Source organism: Fulmarus glacialis, unplaced genomic scaffold (genome assembly GCF_000690835.1).
Source record: "Fulmarus glacialis isolate BGI_N327 unplaced genomic scaffold, ASM69083v1 Scaffold37102, whole genome shotgun sequence".
Classification (NCBI taxonomy): Eukaryota; Metazoa; Chordata; class Aves; order Procellariiformes; family Procellariidae; genus Fulmarus; species Fulmarus glacialis.
The window spans coordinates 1-16805 of NW_009197831.1; the positions used below are offsets into that span (position 1 = coordinate 1).

A 16805-nucleotide genomic window follows, 5' to 3' on the forward strand; every position below is an offset into this window, starting at 1 on the left:
GGTGCGGGGAGGAGGGGGTGGCCGGGGGTCTGGCGTTTATAGGAGGCAGCTTTGAATGTTGTGTCTTCATTACATTACGTTCCTTCCAATTCCTAGCATTTCAACCCCGGTTTAAAGCAAATGGAGTAATCCCTGTGAACAGCTTTAACCGTTCTGGCTTTGTGTTTTGGGTTTTGTTTGTTTGTTTGTTTTTCCCCTTTTGTTTTTGTCACAGTTGAATTTCCAGCAGTCCTGTTAAACACTTCAACAGGAGAGATCGAATCTGAATTCCACACATATGTCCAGCCCCAGGAGCATCCTATTCTCTCTGAATTTTGTACAGAACTAACTGGCATAACACAGGTATAATCGCTATTTAGTATTATTTTACACCGTTATAATTGCTATTTACTATTTTTTTAAACATGCCTTTAAAGAGCTAAAGAGAAACAAATCCCAAATGAATTTCAGTGCATACTAACACATATGTACTTCTTGTTCTGTTTCATAAAGAATCAAGTTGATGAAGGGGTCCCTCTAAACATTTGTTTATCACAGTTTTTGAAATGGATCCAAAAGATACAAAAGGAGAAGAAAATTATATTCAGTTCAGATATTCCAAGTCATTCTACTTCAGAGGCAAAGCCATGTACCTTTGTTACTTGGACAGGTAAATAAAATTTTCATTTGCTTTTTCTGTGGAATAATACACATAAAAAATGAACATCTGGTGGTGCTAGTGAGATTGCGTCTTCACTTCTAGGGAGCCAAAATCCTGTTATTAGGTATTAAAGATGTGCAATATTGGGATAAGACTGAAAATGTGAAATCCATTGAATCCTGATGTGTTCACTACATCTTTTTCTCCAGGATCTGACATCGTTACATTTTTCTGCTTTACATTTAGTGAACTGCATCACCATTCTTAATATGTCTAAACTATTTAATGAGGTCTTTGAGATCTTTACCCATCATGAAGGCACTCTTTACTAACAACAGGCATTCACTTATCCTGATGTCCCATTGCAGCAACCGTAGTGCTTTTCATGTACAAAGGCTTCCTTAGCCTGCGAAGGCTGTTAGCCTATGCGTCCTGTCCAGCAGTACAGGACGCTACTAGTATGTTGATGGAGATATAGATTTTAAGCCATGTTTATGCAGATTTTAGGCCAGTTCTTTAGTGACGGATTATTTGTGGGTTTTTTCTGTGCAGACTGGGACCTGGGTGTGTGTTTGCAGTATGAGTGTAAAAGGAAGCAGCTGCGAAAACCTGACATTTTAAATTCCTGGATTGATCTCAAAGCAACATACAGGGTGAGAAGATCAATAGACTGTGAAACATTTATACCCATATTATCAAAGGCTAACTGTATCTGAGGTTACAAGCCAATATTGTATGTTCCAGTGACTAGAGTAACCCATTTGGTTTCTTTCCGTGTTGTTATTGCTCAGCAAATTGCATGCCCTAGAACTGTGTGAATTTTAATAGAAATCTTAATGGTAGGAAAACAACATGGTGTTATTGTTGATAAATGAATGATAATCCTAGGACAATTTTTTGAGCTGCCTTTCTTTTCCTGACATCTTTTGCTCTGCTTGCTTCCTAACTTCCCTGGTTTTGTGTGCTCTTATTGCTGCCTTACATTGCTGTACGGAAAATAGTCATCACCATCTGTGTAGAGGTACTTAAAGGTCTAGCATGTGAACTGTACTTGGACCAGAAAGTATATTCTGAACAGCACGAATAATACTGAAAAAATAAAAGTATATTTTATTACACAGTCTATACTGCAATAGAGTTCTAACTTGGGGGCTAAAAGCACCTAAGTGTACCTTGCCCTGTGTAGTCAAGGAAACTTTCAAAGGGTGACCCAGGGGTCTACCCTTCCTGACACTTGGAGCTTAGGCTCTTAACCTAGGTAGCAGAATTAGGTCTCTAAAGATAAACAGAATCTTCCCCCTTTCTTCTGATCAAATGAGATACTGGGAGTGAGTAGCAATACTCACTTTTTCTCATTTAAAAAGAATTTATACCTATGCCAAATATATTAATGCCCATGCCTTTGCAATGTGCAACAGTTTAAACCTCTAAAGATATTGTTTATAGTTGTATTCTTCAATGCTGCTCTGTTAAGGCCTTCATCAAGGTAAGCCATAAAGTGCAAATGAATGACTCCAGAGCTAAGACAGAATTGATGAGTTTAAGACTGGGAGAAAGGATTCATGGTTCTTCCCATTCCAATTTGTAACAGGGTAAGTCACTGACTGTCTTATGCTTATTTATCCCAACTGTAAATGAAAATACCAGACTTGCACAATTGCCTTGTGAGATTTATTATTCATAAAGTGATATTTCTGAAATGGTTTTCACTTCACTATGAAGAGGTTTTGAAATGCTTTATGTTAAGCACCTGCATTTTTTTCCTTAGGTCTTCTACAATAGGAAGCCTAAAGGGCTAAACGGTGCTTTGCAGGATTTGGGGATGGCTTTTGCAGGACGAGAACATTCTGGTAAGTATGATATGATGATCCTCATTTTAATATATATATTTTTTGTAAAGCTAAATAGCTACTATTTAGCTTTAATTAGCTAAACTAAAGCAGCTAGTAAGAGCTAGTCATTACTCTAAATAGTAACTATTATTTCCAGGTTATGCAATGTTCTGTCCTACAAAAATATCAAAACAAGAAAGGCTAGATGCTTCAAAGATTAGAGTTTGTCATTTCTAACCTCATGCTATATTTCTGAAATCTCTCCTAGCGCTATTGAGTGCATGTTCAACAAGATCAATCTCTGAATTGCTAGGGCGCAAAAGAAAAGAAGTGGAGGAAGGATAAGAAAAATTGATTTTACCAGATAGCTCTGGACAGCATATTAGTGTAAGAGAATACCAGCATAATATGAATTTTTTTACATGATTAATAAAAACAGAGCAAGGATTTTAAAAATTGTGGATATATATTCAGTTCTATGGATTGGTCCTTCAGATGTTTCAGCACAGGGAATTTTTTACTTCTGCTTCCCTTTTTTGAACTAGATAACTATGTGTCAGAGTTCCATGAATCCCTGTCACTCATGTAAGGCTTACCTAGATGACATTTTTCCTCCAATAAGAACTAGCCCCAGTAGTAGTTTAAAAAGAAGACATTAATATAACCATACTTTTGAAGGGTTGGATGATTCTCGGAATACTGCCCGTCTTGCTTGGAGGCTGATTTGTGATGGATGTGTGCTGAAGGTTACTAAATCTTTGGATAAGGTTAGTAACTACTTCCTATCTTCCCTTCTACTTGCTTTGTTGCCCGGAATACAGATGAGGGGTGAGCTACTCAGATAATAAACCCAGCATCTTGAACAGAACATCCCTAGGCTAATACGCTTATTAATTTTGTGCATTGCTTCCTAAAACTTCTGGGTATTCACTTTCCAAAATCTCCTTTTGTTTACGGACTCCCTAGGCACATCCAAAGAATAATTCAATTTCCAGAACACTGACTATAAACTTCACTGACAAGACTCCACTGGGAAGTAAAAGCAGACCTGAAACATCTAGAAACGGAACTTGCGAAACAAACTCTCTGGCTGAGAAAAACCACAACGGTATTGCTGGAATTAAGATAAATTCTAATGTACAAACTGAAGAACATCAGACCACTTGCACTGATTCCTCTGCAGATGTCCACGTTGTTCCTAGCAGCAGCTCAAGGACTGATTTACATGCTCAAGCCCAAAGCTCTTTAGCAGCATCTACTGACAGATTTCTTGTTCCTCTTGAACAGGCGCAGCAATCTCGCAGCACTGTGTCAACAGGCATTCGGCAAGAATTGAACAATGGGCAACCTCTGAGTACAGCCAGATATAGCCCTCCAGTACATGGATCAGGACTGGTGCTCGTCTCAACTACCATCTCCTCAGTTAATATCTCCAATGAGGATATCAGTACTAGTTCCGATTGCTTATCTCTGTTGGCTGACTGGGAAGATGTCGCTTTAATACCAGAATCTCAATATGAACAAAATTCAGACTGTGTTCAATTCAAAGATGACTCAATTACAGATATTTTAACAGTGTTTGAAGAGAAAACAATTTCAAAACAATCGGCTGTGATGAATTCAGATAATCAAAGTTTGGAGAAAACCGTAGCACCTGTGGAACCTCTGAAATCTATCATTTACAGAAGTCCTGACACTACTATCTATAATGTAGGAACAGTACAAAGGCAGACTTCAAATTTTTCAGCTTTTAAGTTACCATCTGCAAAGGTAAACGCTATTTCAGCACAATCAGCATTAATTGGAAATTATTCTGCTCCTTCAGAGGTTCCTAAAAGAAAGCCAACTAGTCCAAAAACGTTCCCACCAGCAAAAAAACAGTCTTTTGCTATATATAAAGAGAAAACTGCATCTTTTGATCATTCCTTACCTTTAAGAAGTTCAAATTTGCCCAGATTGTCTCCTGCCATTCTGAACTCCGCAGTCAATTTGAATCAGACTGTAAGAGCTGTGAAAAATGGAAAACCAACTCCCCCTCTGTGTAACTGCGGTCGAAGAGCTAAAAAACTGTATGTGTCAAATGCTGGTCCAAATCACGACAAAGCATTTTTTTGTTGTCCTGTTGGCAAGCATGAAGGTAATAAGAAAGGTTGTGGATACTTCAAGTGGGAATATGCACTTCTAAAAGAGAAATCTAATGGTTTCACCCTGAATGCGGATGCTTTGACCTCTCTTGGAACTTACACCAGTAATTTAGGAAATTCTTCCAACAAAAAATATTTGTGTCTTAGACCCTCTATGAGAACTTGAAAATTGATAATTTTTTTTGTCTGCATCTTAAACTCAGTAAGTTGATCATGCTTAATATAATCAGGATAGTCAAATGATGTCAGATACATGTTCTGAGAATGGGACAAAAATGACACTGCTCAGTTAACATAGAAATGGAAATTGCTCAAGCATACTTTATGATATATTGATATTTTTGTATCTCGTTAATGAAGTGTGAGGGAACAGATAAAACTATATGAGCAGCTGTTGCTACAAATATTAAATTTCTGCTTTATCACGTATTTTAAATTCTTTACTAGTCCAGTCCTTAAAGAACATTTTAATGATACAGATTTTATTTACACTTTTTTTCTAAATATACTTGTAATGATAACTAACTTTTAAAATTGTATTTAGAAGTTGTCGCACTTCTCAAGTGCGATTCTTGAAGCAACAGTGTTCTCTTAAAGTCTTACTGTTTTTTTATCCTTTAAAGGAAATAATTAAATAATTAAATAAAAAAAGTTAAAATGCTGGTGACGCTTCATTAGACACTTTATTTAACACACATCACCTATTGCGCTCTTGACTACATGAGTTTCCCATTTCATTTGTATCAGTCTGCCTGCTTTTGTACTATTAGCTATTAGTGTAGCACCTGGAATCAGGTAAGAATTTATTCAAACCTAAACTAAGAAGGCTATAGTATAATGTCTTTTACTCTATGTTACTGTGTAAATCTGCCATATGTTACTTTGTAAAAATCCTATAAAAAAGCAGCAAATACTTCTAATCTTTCCTCCACTCTTTCTGGCGCAGTTCATTTCTTCTGATCTTCCCACTAATAGTTTTTGGCAACTGTTGAACAAACTCCATCTATTGTGAAAGAGAGGAAATTGCAATACAAAATAAGATGCAGTTTACCTAAATTTTTACTTTTTCTTAACCTCAGCAGCATAAACTTCTAAGCCACATAACAGTTAACACCCACTGTCTTATGGCAGTGAAAATTATTTGGGTATTTGAGTACTCACCTTCCTAGGATACTTGTATGGAGCAGTAACTTTCTTAACATGGTCTTGTAGCTCTTTCTTCATTTTTTCCGGGTCATGTGAAGCATAGTCAGATGTTAAAACAACAAAGGCTTTCACTACCTAAAGAAGTTACGGCAGCAATGGTGTAAATGCCAATGAAACAGTATTACACAACGGTAAGATCTGAAACTTTAACGAACCATTTGCTGACACACTGCAGAGTAACATATAGGGCAGGTAGAGAAAGCTTTGCCGAAGTCTGTGGGTGCTCACTATTGGTCTGGACTATGCCAGCAGTTCATATACATTTAATAAAGACAAAAAACTGTAACTATTTGAATAACAGGGAAAGCTTCAAATGGTGCTTTTGTTATATAGGATTTGATGCAATTGCCTTGGTCAGTTTTTTCCTGTGTGGATTCTCCAGTGCCTGATAGAGTAGAAATGCTGACTTGAATTTATTCAGTTTTAATTCAAAAAAGAAAAAAAAATCCCTGGATAGACAAATCCCTTGGAAGTTGGGCTTTATTAGCTCTGGTATGCCCAAAGCTATTTAAATATATAAGCTTGTTTAACTTGTTTACCTCTCCTCTGATGGGGTCTGGACTGCTGACAACTGCTGATTCCATCACTGCAGGATGCTCTACTAGGGCACTTTCTACTTCAAAGGGTCCAATACGGTATCTTTAAAACAGAGGAAAGGGTTTTTAGTTGTATTTGATAACATGTAAACATAACTTCACATCTGAATCATTTGTGTTATTCAAATTTAACGATTTATTGTTAATCAGTCTTAAATTACCCGGCAGAATTAATGACATCATCAGCTCTTCCAACAAACCAGAAGTATCCATCCTCATCCATAATCCCCCTGTCTCCAGTGACATAAAAATCCCCACGTATTGTTGCCTCTGTTTTCTCTGGATCATCCTAGGAAATATTAAATTGCATTTTACATGAAAACTACCTTAAAAATACATGAAATTGCATTCTAATATATTTAGGATATAAGTTATGGTACAGTCAAATATTCAAAAATTTCAGCTTTTCAGACTGGTCCATACTGTGGTCATGTGCATCAGATTCAAGTGGGACATTAAGAATAGAGAATTATTAATTCACCATTACTAAGCTACAAAACTAGATACAAAATTCATAAATTGCAATAAATGAATCAAGTTTCACTACTTGTGACTGACTTAAAATTTTAATCATAATATATTTTGCCCCACGGCTTTAGGAACCACTGACAGTTGCAAAAATATGTAGGCTTATGGAACTGAGAATTTGCTTTTAGGTGATTATCCTTTAATGATTTTTTCCTTTGTATTTCTAGCATCTCCTATCCTGAGATTTCTTTTTTCTCACCCCCAGAAAAGTTTTGGCTCAGCATAGCGCAATTAATAAGCGTTCTTTCCACAGCCAATGCAACTGACTTCTGCAAGAGTGTTTCTAGGCAGTATGCATCGTGTTCCTTTCCCATATGCTCAGTACTGCTCAGAAGACCTGATTATAAGCTGATACTATCCGTAACATTTAATAAGGTTTCCTGGTGTCAGAACTGAAAGCATTATGCATTTGTTCTACTGGTTGATGGACTGAAAATTCTAAAACATGGCAAAAAAACCCCTGGAAAATATTGCTGTGCATGAAACACTCCATGAAGCTCAAATCTGGAGGGAAGGGATTTGAACAGTGTCCTAATTCTCAGATGGGGGCTCTAGCCCTTAGGCTAGAGTATTTTGGGACTAGGGGGTCCATCAAACATTTCCCTTTTTATTAAGGAAATAACAATCAAAAGAAAGTGGATTTTAACTTGCTAGGCAGGACAATCTTATCGAATACATAGTTGTTTGTATAAGTAGACCAAGCATCTGCAGGAAAAAAGGAAATCCTTCTTTCCTCCCCACAGGTTTTCAGACTGGTAAGCAGAGTATATGTAAATGAAATGGGGCATCAGCTTCTCATGATCAAATCTCTTGTGACAGAGATTTAACAGGATATCTACAGGAGATCTACTTTAACTGTAGAAATATTCTTACAGCATAGCAAGTAAAAAGAAAAAGTGATCTCGTAGGTTTTACTCTGATGGCAATATCTCCTTCTTTTCCAGGAGGCAGAATATTACTGTTTTCATCTATAATCTAGAAATAAACAAAACACAGTTTTATTACCTTGAGGCCAAATGAAAAAGCATTATGTTAAGATTATAGAATCTTGGTGCACATTTAAAATATATAAAGTATTTTTTTAATTGGGAAATGATTTGGAGCAGTAGGGGGTCTTACTCTGACAACTGAAGTGTAAGATTATTACTAATCCGCTGTACTTTGCACTATGTCTTTTATCTGAGGAATGCCAAGTACTATGCAAACATGTAATGAAGTTAGAAAGACCCCAAGAAGGATCACAAGTAACTGGGTGGGAGAACTTAAGAACTGAAAGAAAGATACTAAAAATTTTAATCCATATTGCCAATTGATCTGGTGCTAGAATCTGCTTCCGCAATTTTGTTATCACCAGGAAACAACACTTACTCCCACTCTTCCTTAACTCAGCAATTTAATTTTGCCTTGAAGTTTGATATCTAACTGTCAGTCAGTTAGCAGTGGGTTGTCATCTATGTTGGTGAGGATGGTGCAACAGGGAAGTCCAACTGCTTATCTTACACGCTCAGTTTAGGGCAGTTACATGCATTTCTTCATGCTTTCATTCACTGCTGAGTGATGGTACGTGGTACAACTCCGTGTTAGAGCTTTCAAACCTCTTCAATGGAAAGTGATTATGCAAGGGAGAGAGATTGAGTCACCAGATGTACGATACCTTGACATCATACACTGGAGACGGCTTTCCCATAGAGCCAGGTTTGATTTTCATTCCCTTAAAATTTCCACAGATCAGCACCTGTAACAAGTGTTGGGTTTGGGTTTTTTTAAAATTAAACTGTGGCTTGTATATTCAATCTTTAGCTTAGGTTTAAAATACTCAGCTAATATTGTGTATTTCTACGAGAATACTAATTGTCTTCATTACAATCATATATCCAATGATTAAACTTCTAGAAATACAACTATGCCCTCAGAATCTTGCCCACAGCTCCAAATAACGTGAGTTAGTGTTCTACAGATAGATTGTAAAGCAGAATTTGGAATGCAGTAATGAGGAATATACCCCTTTTGTGTTAGTTTCCAATCCAAAGCCCACAGGAATGAAAAACAGTCCTTGGATGTTGGATGAAGCTGTTATGATCGTTCTATGACTTACAAAAACTACATTTTTCCAGTGTTGCTTATTGCAATTGACTTTTCCCCTAAAAGTCATAACGTATAATCATTTTAATCATTTTTTCTTGGCAACCTGAATAGAATTTATTGCTGTATCTGTAAAGCATACATTTTTACATTTGTAAAGCAGAACATACCGTTTCTGTCTGTCCATAGCCTTCATGAATATCCAGCCCAGTCTGGGCTTTCCATTCTTCCATCACGTCAGGGTTGATTGGCTCCCCAGCACTCACACAGTGCCGCAGGCTTTTGAATGTATAGCTTAGTGGGAAAGAGAAAACAAATAATTGGCAATCATCTATCTGCTATGCCCCATTCACTCCTGTATTCCTGTATTGTGGGGTTCTTTCTGCATAAGAACAAAATTTTTACTGAGTCCTATTCATTCCATTTGAACTGTATAGTGTTAAACAAAAACAAATCTGAAAAAAAAATAGTTACGCTACCCCTAAATCTTTATTCTGACTTTGTTCCTAATACTTAAGATTCAAAATGTTGAGAAATACATGATCTAAGTTACTGTTATGCCATTGTAAATTTGGAATAAAAATCAAGGTGAGATGAGCATTTGGTCTACTGTTTTGATCAAATACACTAACAAGGATACTCTGCTTTTGCTTACCTGGACAGTTTATGTTGCACAAACATTCGATAGGCAGTTGGAGGAGAACAGAAGACGGTTATGGGAAATCTTGACAGACTCTAGAGAATTCAGAATGAAAAAAGTAAATTTTGCCAATACACTGAAACCTGTGAGGTCCCATCTTCATTGTAAGAGGTAATCTAACGATCTCTGCATCCAGCTTATGAAATACACAAACAAAACGTCGTGTCCTAAAAGCAGTTAGCTCTGTACTTGCCAACACCAACAAACAGCAGTTACATTTAATTAGTTTCTTCTTCAAAACAGAATCTAAATCATTTCACAATTAGTTCAACACACCAAAGTTTTTTGCTCTTGAAAGCTTTACAGTTTCTCTTGCAGAATTTCTTCATAATCACAGTTTATGTAGAAAACAAGTGAAACCATAAGGCTACTTTTTTAGATGCTCTGTAGGTGTATAACTGACAGTGTTCTTCAACATATCCTAATATTAACTAGCAATTTCCAGCCATCTAATTAATATAGATATGATGATAAAGTCATTCCATGTAAAATGAAACACAGTAGTCTTTTTCAAATGATGAAGAGTTGTGTGTGGATGATGTATGAGAACATAATGGGGTCCCTTTTGTTAAAGAAATTCAACCTTGCTGCCTCTTCACTCCTTAACTTTGAGTTACATGGTGCAGGGAACTGAAATTCTCGTTCACCTGTTATTGTCACTTATTTTAATAACACCACCAAAGCGCTCCACAAATCCCAGAACAATTTCTTGTGTACTTCACTTCTAGGCCTAATAAGGGATGTTTGCAGGTTTGTGCAATCAAATCCAGAACAGAGTATACGATGAAACTCTTTGGATGTAAAATATGCTCTTGTTTTGGGGTACGTATTTGCAGCATTCACTACTTAACTAATCAGTTGGTAACCGCCTGGTGAAAGTTATAACTGTGCTGTGTGCTGCCCCCATGCAGCGCCAGGGGAAATGAAAACCTGGGCAAGACCAGCCAGAGAGAATAGTGCTGTTTGTTGCTGGGCTCTCCTCACTTACCCCAAAGACAACGCTTGGGTCGAAGTGTGGCATCTTATGTACAAATACACACGCCCCTTGAATCCATGGTGAAAAAATGCTGCTCCAAGCTGACTTTGCCCAGCCCGTGTCTGATGTATTCCAAAATATATCTGAGGAAGTCAAGTCCAGCCAGTACCTGGTAACACAAGGAAAACGTTCCACAGTCTCTATTTGGCAGGAATAAGGCAAATATTAAAGTATCAACAAGAGATGTGCCAGTGAAGCAAATCCATCACTGGTTGTCTTGGGTAAATGGCAATTAGAAAAGGCTGAATTTCTGAGCAGGAGTAAGTCACAGCATAGTGAGGATGTCATCAGGGTAGACTGATGCTGCATTTTTCTAAGGGAAAAATTATACTGACGGACAAGCTAACACCACCTCAGAACATGGTGTTGTATGAATGTGTACGAGATTGCTGGGGTTTTGTTGAACTCATTTTTAGGGATGAGGATTTTTTTTGGTTTACTTACTTCTAGTTTGGTATTTTCTGATTTGTTATTCTTTGCCTGTTAGGGTGAAGTGTACTGTCATATTGTTCTGTTTTATAAACAACATTGCTTTATAAATTTAAAGATTCTGAACTATCAGCATTTTTTTCCTGCAGGAGCTGTGTCTAATCCAGACACACATGAATTCAGAAGCCTAAAAGACCCATGGTTTTTTCCCTTTTATGGTACAGACTTCATAAACTTGTGCTAATGTTCAGTTCATGGGCAATCTATTAACTATACACAATGAAGAATTTACCAAAAGTTAAAGAAAATGTTAAAAAAAGTTAGTGACTATATGACTGCTACATTCTCTATAAACTAAGACAGCTGGACTCAAACTGCCTTGTTTTATGGAAAAAAAAACCCCACTTCTTGGGATGTAAAACAACTGCTGTTTTTTGAACTATTGAAACAAAAGCTTTTGGCAAAAATCTTGTGTTTCTCTTCCTTCTGCTATGTGAACAGCTACGAAATATGTTTGATTTAAAGTGGTATCTGTACCTTCCATTTACTGTGAGGCCAACACCATAGCTGCTGTGGGAATGTTCAGCCATTTTTGGAGATCCTGTAGTTCCACTGGTAAAATAGATGGCCATTGGATCTTGACACTTTGTGGTCACACAGTGGTGATCAGAAGGAGCATTTCTTAAAATAAGCAAAATAATGAATACAGTGATTTCAAAGTGTGACTTACACATTTTTGAAAACATTTACCCAAAATAACTGCAGCAATCAAAAGTGTCATAAACATTGATATTTTTCCACTGTGCAGTCCTAAAAGGGTGAAAATATATTGGTATGTGCCAACATTTCCTATTCAAAACAAACCACTGTGCTTTTCTTTCATTATAGCTGTGGTGCTTTCACAGCAGTATTTACTCACTTCAGGAGATCTTTAAAGTTCAGCCATCCTTCTCTGTGGCCCTCTGACACAAGCAGCTTGTATTTCAGAGACTGGCATTCAGCCACAACTGAGTCTACAGCTGGTGCCACAGAATCATCAGTGATGATACACTTTGCCTTGGATTTCTGTAGTCGATGAAGAATGTCCTTCGCTGTCAATTGCTGTGTGCCAGGAATCAGGACAGTTCCTAAAGGGAAGGAAGGGGAATGGAAAAACAGTCTCAACATTTAAGAATAACACCTGTACCTACAAGCAGACTTCAGCTCACTTTGTTCTTTTGAGTGGGACGGAGCTGTACTAAAAGCAGGACTTTGCCCTACGTTTGTAAATATACTGATTTATTTGATGGATTGAATGCTATGTGAGGATTAGCACAAGTTAGCAAATACTATATTGATCATGGGACAGTAAAAGAAATCAACAGAATAACTTTCCTTGTTCTGAAAACACTGCCCCTGGAACAAGTCTCTCTGGACTTGACTTCTTTACTGGCTATTGCCTCACAAGGTATACTGGTAGTGTTTGTGAGGCACCAAGACATTCTGAGCTGTAAATACTGGGAAGCTGAGTATTTAACAGATCCCACAGGGATCTGTTAAGCGTGGGCTAATTTCATTGCAAGTTAGCATTTGTTATCTGTCACAAGTGCTGGAAAGAGGAGAATGACAGAGGCATGTGGACTCACAGGGTTTCCTTAAAAGCTAGAGCATGTGCAAAAGTCCTAAAAGCACCACGAAGAAAAAACTTGGCATGAAGAGTATTTTTGACCACCATGACACTAGTTCATCCTCATTAGCATGCTGGTAATTCTGAGTGCATTAAATAGCAAGGATTGGTTTAAGTCACAATTTCTGTACCTATATACCATTTCTATGCTTTTACTAACCTGTTCTCATGCAAGCCACATTCACCAGCCACCACTCTGGGATCCGGGGCAGAATCAGAATAACTCTGTCTCCCCGTTGCAGACTGCAGGCATCAGAGAGTACATTTGCCACTTTCCTGGACAGCACTCCCAGCTCCTCAAAGCTCCACCTCACCTCTTTTCCAGCACCATCTACCCACCATAATGCAGGGTTTTTAGACTTCTTTCCCTCCTATAGAACAACAGGGTACAGTACAAATGCTTCATTTTAGAAACACATTGCCTTTACCTTAAGTTTGAGGAAGAAAAGCATTCATCACTTATTCAGTGCTGAAGAAAACTGAGGATGCAATAGAAATTTGCCACTGATTCCAAATGAGGCAGAGAACTCTCCCTTAGAAAGAACAGCCTATAAATGTCATTCAGGAAATTAAATTTGTATTCCTTTCCTGAGTTCTTCATCTTACATCCTGAAGAGGTTGTACAGTGATCAGCACAGAGAAAGAAGAATCTTTTTGGTTCAGGTCACGCCAACAAAGCAGCTGATGAATGTGAGCACCTCTGGGTTGTACCCCAGTCTCCTGAGCCCTCAGAGCTCATTTTCAACTTCATCTGGAACTGGGCCTGTCTGGTACTTCTGAAAATTAAATCAAAGTTTCAAAAGCACAGGCCCACACAGTGTGACCTTTAATCAATGTCTCACCTAACTGATATGTGATTTGAAATGTACGCATATGATGTGCTTTAAAGGGCGCCAATGCATTTAGCAGTAGCAGTGTAGTAAGTCACCTCCTGAGCAAAAACTCACTGGGGCAGCAAGAATATGACACCTTATTATCTATTTGAAGGTACAATAACACTAAGATTCATTTTCAGGGGAGTAGATTTTATCTGTGCACCTCAGAGGTCAAAACCTCTTCTCCAGAGGCTGTTCCTTGCTCTGTTTACAGCATGCCAAAACATGTTTTTCCTGCAAAAGGAAGAATTGTGTCAGACAGGTGATACCTCTGCTCTGTTCTTGCTGCCAGGCTGGACACAATTGCGTTTAGCCCCTCATCATGAACAGCTTGAGCCTGCAAAACCAGTCCTACATCCATAGAGACCAGACCTATGTAATAAGAAAGGTGATAGACCTATACTTCATGTTTTTTTCCTATATTCCCTTTCCTTGCATAGAGCTTATGTCAGGTTTGAGGTTCAAAGTTGTAGATTCCAAGTCCTTGATGCAAAGGATTTCACATTTGGGATAGGTAGGTGAGGTTTGACATTGCACTGTATTTATTATTAATTTTAGGCAGGCAATGAAACACACAGAGGTCAAGTGATTTCCCCGCCACATCCAGGTAGGGTGCATGTCACAGCTGAGGGGGAATTGATGCAAGATTTAGAGTGGTTCAGTTCACAGTCTCATTTATGAGGCACCTATTTACCCACATTCAATCATCTCCCTGGAGTTACTGATTAAAGGAAAGAACTATTTGGGCTCGTGGACAGGACAGTGTTTGGCCTAAGGGAGCTACAGGTTCAAACTGCATAAGATGATCCCCAGATTATAATCAGAACATAACCCCAGTGTCTTGGTTACTGAATTTGTCAGATACTCAGCATTACTGACCAGCATTAAATATTTCAGCATCAGAGAAGCCAAGTAACTGTTACCTTTTCCACATCAGTCCATCTGTCCAGCACATCTCTTGCAAAGTTGAAGTACTCTGGCACCTCTGGTCTGTACTGTTGTTTTATGGCTTCATAACTCAAAGAGGCGTGAACTGGGTAGCACCGGCTGCAAAGTTGGAGAGATCTTCTCAGCGGAGCCCGTGGGGACATAGCATGTGGGATCTTCAGTAAAAAATGCACCGCAGCAAGAGCCATAATAGTCTCTTCAAGGTTATTCCTTACTGATTATCTTTTCAAGAAATGCTACAGTGATACAGATACAAACCCGGTATTAGCCATGCAGTTTCAGAACAGCTTTAGAACAGTTCATAACACTACTACACAGTGGGATACACCGGAACAACAATCCCAATTGTTAATTGGAGTAACTGCTGAGGACAGTTCCAGTTCAGCCATTGTCTGGCTCCTGCTCTCCAGTGACAATCATGCAGCTGAGATCCTCACCCTTCATTCAACCAGCAGCACTCAGCCTTGTCACTGTGGCAGCTTTCCTATAATTCACGTTCCTTTCCTCCCGACAAGCCCCGCTAATCTTGTAGATCACATTTCAGTTGCCTTATACAGCAGAGACGAACACTACCCAAGCACTTCAACTCTGACTTATGTAAATGAAATGTCTGCTACTGATTGACAACACAGAAGTAACAGCATGGACCAAGATGTTGCACAGATAATCCAGCAATCGTGCATTAATTATTGGCTGACCACAGTGTTACTTCGTACAAAAATATTTCCATTTTTTCTAGTTTACCAACACTGGGGATATACTGGCTGCCAGGAATGAAATGAATGTAGCAAAGCCCTGAAAAGATTCTAAGTATTGATGTTTTAAGCATTATTTTGATGTGTGGCCAGCAAAAAGCATCATTTTATGAGACAGGAAAACTTTAAAAGACTCCCTGAAAAAGGGTTCCCTACCCAAAGATTGTATCACCCCAGAGGAGGCATGAACGTTAAGAGAAAATGATAGGAATGGCTTGTGATAAGAATCAGCGAATGTCCCAGGAATATGTAGGCAAGAAGGTTTCCAGTTTAGAAAGAAAACCATAACCTCCACAGTGACCTAACCTGTAACCTATTCTTTTGGTAGGGCATATAACTAATTTCCAGAGCACCGCTGGGTATTTCCAAGTCCCCCAGCACTTTTCACCACAGAAGTATCCTAGTTACTTTCTGAGTGATTAATTGCATTTCCTCTGCACCACTCACAGCTGCCTGTAGAAATTCTTCCTTGTGTTTCAAACATGCCCTGACATGCCCAACTCCAGAGACTATCACTACAATTCACCAGAACTTTAAGTCTTTCACACAACCCCAGCCCTGCAAAGATTTAGTGACTTTTAATTTATATGTGGTCGATAATCCCACCGATGTCTAACAATTGCTGTAGAATTATATGAGCCTCAAAGGCTTTGCAGGAACACAGCTTCAGATGAGATGTAAATGCCACCTCCTGCTTCAGCTGTAACTGATAAATACTTAATTCATGAAGTATCCTTTTTTCCTACTTCAGCCCAACTGGATTCTCTGGATGTAAATAACATGATAGTCCTGCCCCTGGAGAGGCCTCCTTAGCTGTCTCCTCTACCTGTTTTCACAGAATGTCAAGGAACTTAATTTTTCCCCCCTTAATTGTCAAGAAGCTTGAGAGTTACTGCAGGGAGAGGGGGCCCTCGTGGACAGTGATGCAGAGACACCTTCCTTTAGAAACCACGCTACAGGCCACGTTTCTTCTGTCAACACATGTTCTCTAGTATCTCAGGCCTAAAATTACCTGTATTTCTGTTTCTGTTTCAGCGGGTCCCTTTACACCATGACGCCCTCAGGAGCTAGATAGGAAGCCGGGGAAGCGGCTGAAGCCCGGCTCTCCCTCCGCTGGGGTTGGTGTTGGGCGCACCGGTGCAGAGCAGGCCTGAGGTCTGCTTGCTCCCCTGCACTTCAGCGAGCGTCCGTCTCCTCCTCTCCCCGGCCCACCGTTTCTGTCAGTTCTGGAATCATTAACACAAACCCAGACTTTAATCCTGGAACTGACGTTTGGGGGAAAACACCAACGGCTACGAGTGACCGAGTTTGGCCACAGCTGAAGGCGCCGAGTCCAGGGTACTGTGCCTGGGGAAAAGCTCAGCCTAC

General features: G+C 38.8%; 2 protein-coding genes across 2 annotated transcripts; one reads left to right on the forward strand and one right to left on the reverse strand.

The window, feature by feature from the left end:
* Positions 1-214: 214 nt before the first annotated feature.
* ERI2 (ERI1 exoribonuclease family member 2) lies at positions 215-4782 on the forward strand (the record flags this gene model as incomplete). Its single annotated transcript, XM_009572695.1, has 7 exons — positions 215-342; positions 493-649; positions 1193-1293; positions 2409-2490; positions 3151-3300; positions 3656-4006; positions 4097-4782. Coding segments are annotated over 7 exons (1655 nt in total), but the record flags the coding sequence as incomplete, so codon positions are not given.
* A 750-nt stretch (positions 4783-5532) lies between these two features.
* ACSM3 (acyl-CoA synthetase medium-chain family member 3) lies at positions 5533-14870 on the reverse strand. Its single transcript, XM_009572694.1, has 13 exons — positions 14658-14870; positions 13020-13230; positions 12113-12320; positions 11731-11874; positions 10717-10873; positions 9684-9763; positions 9199-9322; positions 8601-8681; positions 7820-7921; positions 6580-6707; positions 6362-6461; positions 5778-5897; positions 5533-5619 (listed from the first exon to the last, which is right to left on the reverse strand). Exons 1-13 carry the CDS (start codon positions 14868-14870, stop codon positions 5533-5535), a joined length of 1755 nt encoding a protein of 584 aa, XP_009570989.1.
* Between the last annotated feature and the right edge of the window lie 1935 nt (positions 14871-16805).